This window comes from Rhipicephalus sanguineus, chromosome 3 (genome assembly GCF_013339695.2).
Source record: "Rhipicephalus sanguineus isolate Rsan-2018 chromosome 3, BIME_Rsan_1.4, whole genome shotgun sequence".
NCBI classification, from domain to species: domain Eukaryota; kingdom Metazoa; phylum Arthropoda; class Arachnida; order Ixodida; family Ixodidae; genus Rhipicephalus; species Rhipicephalus sanguineus.
Window position 1 is genome coordinate 39,850,788 of NC_051178.1, and position 7,645 is coordinate 39,858,432.

The 7,645-nt window shown below is 43.3% G+C and overlaps 1 protein-coding gene across 1 annotated transcript; it reads left to right on the forward strand.

Annotated features, from left to right (window-relative positions):
• The first annotated feature begins 6,489 nt into the window (after positions 1–6,489).
• Positions 6,490–7,307, forward strand: LOC119385404 (uncharacterized). The gene is made up of 3 exons (XM_037652848.2): positions 6,490–6,833; positions 6,914–7,123; positions 7,249–7,307. Exons 1-3 carry the CDS (start codon positions 6,644–6,646, stop codon positions 7,305–7,307), a joined length of 459 nt encoding a protein of 152 aa, XP_037508776.2. The 5' UTR covers positions 6,490–6,643.
• The last annotated feature ends 338 nt before the right edge of the window (positions 7,308–7,645 follow it).

Genomic DNA, 7,645 nt, shown 5'->3' on the forward strand with positions numbered 1-7,645 from the left:
GGAGGATCCCCCAAGCCATCTGGTGGACCGTGATTATCTTGGGGCACCACAACCAGGTTTGTGATGCTCGACAATAAGCAACCCTGCCTCAAGCATACAGAAAACCTTAGCGCATATAACAGCACAAAAACACTACACTGATGTTAGACAAGAGAAAACAGCCACATCATTTGCTCTTGTGTTTTTTTTCTCTGTGTGCCTGTACCACTGTAAGTTATGCATGTTTCAAGCAGTGCTCAATTCCTCTGCATTTTGCGTTTCTTCAGTATGTCGACGCAGGGACAATGATAAATTAATGAAAACGCTGCATGCACTTCATCTGTCCCCATTGGAATAAGCAGTGTTTGATGTTTTGACAGAAGATTCAAGAAAATCACATGCACATTAAGTAATGGAGACCGGGGCATGTGAACATTTGTCAACATATAGTGACCGTGCAGCGAACAGCAGCAGCAAGCATTCAGTACAGCTTACTTTCCCCCTTACTGCGTGATTTATGAACTTTGCATGACAACAAGTTATATCAATCATGCTATCCTTGAGTTTGGTTGGTGTTCAGAGAAATTTTGCATCCTGCTATGCATTACTGTTTACAGAAGGGCTTCTGTTTATTAGCAATAATTAGCCAGGACAGATGTTACTCACAATTACGCAAACCCAAACTTGTGTTTGAGTGTTCAACTCAACAAACGTTGCAGTGTAAGCCAAAATTTTCATTTACTGTTTATGCTAATGTACGGTGCTCTTTGAAGTGTGTAAACATCACAACCCTTAGTTAACACATGTTCTTCAATACACTTGTTTGCATTGTGCGTACAAGTCGCTAAACATTAGGCGAACAAACATTCCCAGATATGAAACAATAAAGCCTACAGCAGAATGTTACAATGCTATGTCAAAAAAGCCTAACACAGAATACAGCACATTTACATTAAGAAAAACCTTACAACCATTGAGGCAAATATCGGGTAAGAAACACGTCATTGCTATTGAGTGGTGACATTACTTTCTTACATAAATTTCAGTGATAGTTCTAATGATAACATTTGCATATCATATGAGGCAACATGGTCAACTGCATAACAGACTGCTTAACTTAAGCAATGCACTACATCAGTCTTCAAGGGCAATGCTCACTCACAGCAAAGACCCATGCTAGCCGTACAACAAGTACTCTGGGTGATGTCACTGTTTCGTGCCTCTTCCGCTGTGTCATGAATTCATAACAGTTGAGGAAAAAAATTACGTTGTTACTCAGCATTTTAAAGTGTCACAAAATCAAGGTTGTGTCAGCAAAAAAGCTGCATTGAAACTGAAGAGTAATTAACCAACAGCATATTGTCAGGCGTTGATTCAACTGAATGAGAAAGCTAAAAGAAACTATGAAGGTGCCGAGCGGTACGTCCTTGTTGAGAGTGCCCAGGTCGTCCACCATTAAAGCAGGTCTTGCCTAATACCAGCAAGAGACAACATAATTGAGGCAAACTGTAACAACAAACAGTAAGTACTCTGATATGTTGGGATGAATGTTTCAGGCATCGTATTTCTTATTCTGAAGACATCATTTATTGTATGCAGCCATGCGACCAAGGCAAAGAAGAAACCCACCACCACTGCACCCGGGCCGCCAAACGCCAGTTCGCCAAATGCATGCGACTGCTGCGGAACTGGCCGAAGACCACAGGCGTCTGCTGGCGCTTCAAGAGCAAATGCTCTTGCAAAACGACCATCAATGGGAGGCTGTCCGGGAGCATCTCTCTGCGGTAATCATTGAACTAGATATTTCCGCGTTTTATTAGGAAATTCAAGCAGTCCGCGGAAGATGTGTAAGATGTGCATTTTGAGGTTCTAGCCTGTCGAAAAGAAGTTTCAAAACCAATCTAAGTGTACCACCAGAGCAGCAACCGCCAAAATGTCACCGAAAACTTTGTTGATCTAGATATGCGTGCATGCCGAGTTGAACCAGCGTAAATCGCAATGATGGCAATTGAAAAACCTCAAGACAGGGCTATGGTGGTCATGGAATCAAAGAATCTTAAGTTTAAAGTGGTAAGTCATGGCGTGCACTAGAGCTTACTCATTATAGGTAAACGCTGCAAACACCTTTTGCAACTGGGTGCAGAAAAGAAGAGCAAGGCTTTTGTCTTTCACATTCATGCGACTTGATCAGATCATGGGCACTGTGATGCCTGCTGGTTGTTTATGCAAGACAATCGTGGGGTGTATTCATAAGTTACTCTACATCAAGGCACTTCACAAAACTCTGTTCATCTTTTCAGATTGAAGCTGCACAGCGCCGGCAGGCAGACGCGCTAGTGGAGATTGCAACGGTCCTCCGGGATGCATTTGTGGGTGGGCAGCAGCCGCGGAGGACGCAAGGTGACTCGTAAGGCAAGTGAGGTTTGAGCAGTTTTTATTTTCTCTCTATGTTAATTTAAATAATGCACAGATGGACGTGGATGGCGCTGCTCATAAAAAGACACACAACAAAAGCAGAAAAAGTCGGTTACAGCTATTCCTGCAAAGAGCACGTACAATCATTGCATGTTGTGAAATGTCGTCTACCGTGTTGCCAGTGTGAATAGTGCTTAAACGATGCTCTGCAGTGCTATTTAGGGTTGCATACACTGCTGCATAATAAAAAGGACTGTCTCCAGAGAGTTACACTCGTCTCAAACTCGCCCTAGCGTGAATCACTCCGGTAACTGTGCACGCCTTTGCATAACTGCCTGATACAATAAGCATGCTGTCAATGAATGAACAGGCAGGTGGGATCAGGGTGTCGGAACGAAATGTTTTTCGTTTCTGTTTTCGTTTCGTTCCACCGCAAAAACTTCCGTTCCGTTTCTGTTCCGGAACGAAAAAAAAATTTTCCGTAACGGTTCGTAACGGTTTTTTTTTGTATGCAAAAATTTGAAGTTAAGGTAATCATAAAAAAAAACATTGGATTTGTGATGCAGTTACTTGCCTTCTGTTTTAGAAAGCGGGACAGAGGCGAAACACCTTGTTCAGAAGAGCGGAAGTAACTGTACCACGAATTCCTACCAACCAGCACAAACCAGTATTCATTTCAAAGTCGTAGTATTTATTTTCTCAAAAGACGAACATGAATTTGTTTAGTGGGCTCAATGCATTGTGTCAAGGGAGTGAGCACGATCTCAGAAGCAGCACGTCATTGAGAATACTCTCTGATGTGCGAGACCGCTGTTCTGATAAAAAGATCGCCAGGCCTGCGCGGAACACGCATAACAGTCACAGCGAAAGCTGGAAGAGCGGACTCCGTAGAGCCCGTTGTAGAGTCTCTTGGGGCAACTAATACAAGTACACATGCAATGTGCACACTACGCCATAAATCATCGCAATTTTTCTGAAGTAACGAAGTTCCCGCTAAGTCATTTTTCGTCATTCTTCGGGGAATCGTGGTACCCGCTACAAATCTGTAAGGCATTATGTGCACTTTGTGCTGTGGCTGATGATGATGAAGAATTATGGCTGAGCAATTTGCAGTGGGTGGGAAGCAGTGTTGCGGAATGGGCGCATTCATTCCATTCCGGGGAATTAGAACTTGCCGCAATTCAATTCCTTCCAATTTCTCGGAATGAAAAAACTTAGCCCATTCGGACTCTGGGAATGACCGGGCAGTTCAATTCCATTCCTGCAATTCTTTAACGTAGAAAAGGCATCTTGATAGTTTTATCGAGTTAAGATGAACGCCCCATAGAGCTGATGTGATCAGATGCATTAAGAACTGCAAAATTACGCAAAATACGTTACCAAGGTCGAGGGATAGTAGCTTGGCCGCATATCTCGTGCAGTACAACCATCCTACTAATTCCCATAGGGGCAGTTCTCCCTCTACTTATAGTATTTGCATGGTGAGCATGTTCGAACGAATGGTGGTGTTTTAATATTGTTTAAGCTTAAATGTGTTAATGCTAAAATGACGACATAGCGCATTTTTATGCTGACAAAAGTAGTATTCAAGAAGACTACGCAATTTTGTCACACGTCTAGAGCGGTCGTGAATATGGAGAAACTAAGATTTGGTTAATGGGGAACAAAACCCTGTAGATCTGCTCGTATTACCCAATGGACCACACTTATCCAGTGGATGTCCGATTTATAGCCGATCGTCCACGTCCGGAAAACAACATCCGTCGTACAAACGGGGGACTTACCTGTTGGGATGTAACAAAACGTCCGCACACTAAAATACGGTGGAAGCCCAGTGAATGTCTGTTTGTAGATTTACCGGCAGCAGACGTCCCACGGATGCCTTCCCACGAACAATAATTGGTACATGCTTTGGTCGGCGCATTAAGCACCTACGCGGAGCTAAATGCGATGCCCACGATGGTGCTAGCAATATATAATACATCAGCAAAACTTGTTTGATCTCACATTGAAAGTAAGTGCCAATTGCAGTTACAATGCGCGTGCAAACGCGCGCCATACAATGTTTCTACTTTTCGGAAAGCGATGGAATATTCTGAAGGAACGCAATAAGCAGTTTTATTGAAGCGAGCATGTTTTATTAATAATAATAATAAAAAAAATCGACCGATCGGAACTGCGCCATTGGAAGAAGCCATTTCCTAAATTTCGTTGCATACAGGGTTGGTATCGTCGTTTCCACACTTTTGTAAATGCAATAATTTTCGCGGCACACTCACGTTCTTTTAAGAAGGGACGCTACGGCGGCATCGGCGGGAAGCAGCATTTGGTCATGACAGGCCGAGAGCGCGCGTCTCGCGTTAGCAACTCCAAGTGGATGAAACGCGCTCCTTATACCGCCGTGGATAAGAACACGTCTGTACCACAGGCCAAGCTTTGCAATGGTAATTTTATTATCGTAAAGCGCTCTCATCAGCGCCAAAAACGCATCCCGAAGTAAACCGAGTAAACGCTGACGCGTCCGGCGAGTACGCGAACTTCAACGTGATTTTGTCTGCGACTATGAGCAACAGAAAATACCGACTATGTATGCAACGCATTTTATGAAATTGGTCAATTTCCTACGTACTGTTTCTGATTGCAATTCTGATTTTGAGCCGGTGGTCTTGCCGAAGACGGCCAAGTCGCCGGCGTGCTACTCGTTGAGCGACAGACTTGCGCTTGTGGTATCACTTGCACACAACTTCACGTGACTGTATACGGATCACAAAATGTTTTCCACGTACTGCTACATCGTTTCTTCCTGCACTGTGAATAAAGATCGGTTTAAGAACACTCGCTTACAAGCTTCGATGCGAGACACACACGCAAACAGCGGCAACGGAACGGCGCCATTGTTCTTACAGGACCAGGAAAAGGAGAAATCGACACCAGACACCAGGAAACCAGAAAACGTGAAACATAAAAAAACAAAAATATTTTACGCGATAAGCTTTCTTGTACTTGCAGTGCGAAATATCGTGAACATAAAAATATTAGTACTAAATGTTAAGTTGTCTTTTATGCTACGTACGTCCACAAAAGTTAGCGTTTGCGAACTACATGACGTAGCGGAGGAAAAAGTGTGGGCTTCGGCTCCGTAGCTTTGGCTGTGCCGGCTGTGCTGAGAGGTACAATTCGCTGTAGCACGTATGGAAGGCGCTTGGTTCTGCAGGCGCGTTTTTTAATTGCAGCACGTCTTTTTCGCGCGCCTTCCAGCTGTTGACGCGCAACGACCGTGGACTTGAGAAACACGGTGAGCGATTTTTTGTTCTGGGCATGTGATTTGAGGGCTTTTGATCACTTTGACAGCTGAATAATCTGTTTTATATTTCTGCTAGTTACTTTTATCTATTGTCATTTCTTAATCGTTAAAGGGACAGTAAAGGCAAATATTAAGTCAACATTGATTGGTGAAATAGCGTTCCAGAAACGTCGCAGTGCTTGTTTCGTGCCAAGGAAATGCTTATTTTGAATGAAAATCACGTTTTAGTGGTCCGCAAGGCGTTAGCGCACTTCAAATCACCTGCCTGAATGGCCCTTCTGACGTAGCAGTTGCCGTGCCTAACATTGCCCATCTTTACTGCCTGGCCGCTGACTCTACGGTTTCTTGCGGAACAGCGGCTATCAACCTTGCCAAGATGCAGCCACGGCCCACTCCCAAATTGTATAGTTCACTGTAACGGTGCCTAACTTGGCCAGCAGCAGAAGTAGAGTATCAACAGTGCGAAAATAGCGAGAGCCAAGCACACCCATCAGTCCACGATACTGAAACTATAGCTCAGGGACAATGGAACTTTTGAACCACTCGCGCCGTTCCCCATGGTAACGCCAAGGGCTTCTTTTTTACATGAATCAAACAGAAACGGACAAGCATTTTATTACGTCTTGTGATGTACGGAAGGTTCTATTTTTATCGCAACTAGTTTGATTACTAGTGGTTAATTGTACTTGAGACTCTTTTACGTCATCGGGATCATTTCCAAATGTCCCACTTGTGGCGCACATCATGTCCTACATTTACCTTAATCTCTCAATTAGTAGAGCACTGCTATTGATAATATTGACATTTTAGATGTTCTCACAGATCGACCTTCCACTCTGTCGTAAATTGTTATTTGCCTTTAGTGTCCCTTTAAGTCTTTAGCAGTTTGCTAGGGCTTGCTTGCTTCCTGTCTTGGTGGTTTCCTGTTGACTTCTAATTTTCCAGATGGCTTATTTTATCGTTGAGTTTCTTGAGGACATACTGGTGGAGGTGGTGCCTCTGTCTTGGGTTAACGATGACCTGTGTGCATGGCCAAGCAACCTCAAAGGTGACAGCGTGACTCCACCTGTGAAGAAAGGTGTACCACCAGACCCCTTGTGGAAGCGCTACAGTGTTGCAGTGAAAGGTGTATTTGGTAAGCCTTTTATATACAAATCAATTTAGTACAAGTCAGTTCAATACAAATCAATTGAATGTACAATTTTTATGTTTTAGCAACATATGGGCAGGCTAGAGCGAAGCTTAATGACAGCCAGTACACGTCAGACCTGGGGGCAGGATCACAAATGTTTCAAGAAAAAAGGTCAAGGAGGCCACCAGCTCAGTGGTCAGACTCGGATGAGCCCGATACGCCACAACCACCCAGAAAGGCCAAGAAAAGCTGTGCCAAGCAACTTCCAGCTCCACCAAGCAACTTCCTACAAGGTGAATTGAAAGCACTTGTCCTTATTACTTTAGCATCTTCATATTTTTGCTCTTATATTTATAAGAGCAAAAAATAGCATAAATACATTTTGTTTAATTTTGCTTATTAACAACCTATTTCCCAGCCCTCTCCTTGGGTGCTCCAGTGCAGCCAAATAGCTGTGAAGACCCTGAAGGTATGTGATTAATTTTTCGTGGATCATGCCTTGCTGCTGATATATTGTAAATTTATTTTATGTAAGGGTTTTTTAATACAGAGAATGAAGTGCTTTCCAGTTGTTTAATATAGGCCATTAATTATATTGTTCCTATTGATACCACCTGTGAGGGGGCCAGCATATGTGCTAACAAGTCAAGCAATTGTTGCACATTGCAACATGTAAATTTTGGTTTGCATTGCCACCTAATACCTGCTGTTAGCATAAGTTGAAACATACATATTGTGAAACGGCAGTGTGCTATAGTATTTCATGGTTCACCTGCATTTGGAAAGGGGCTTGAGTCAGGCTACAAAACATATGA

Bases quoted from the DNA above. Each gene is read 5' to 3' on its own strand.
- LOC119385404 (XM_037652848.2), top strand. From the start codon at position 6,644: ATGGCTTATTTTATCGTTGAGTTTCTTGAGGACATACTGGTGGAGGTG. The intron at 6,834-6,913 runs GTAAGCCTTTTA...TTTATGTTTTAG, and splicing joins TGCAGTGAAAGGTGTATTTG to CAACATATGGGCAGGCTAGA. The intron at 7,124-7,248 runs GTGAATTGAAAG...CCTATTTCCCAG, and splicing joins ACCAAGCAACTTCCTACAAG to CCCTCTCCTTGGGTGCTCCA.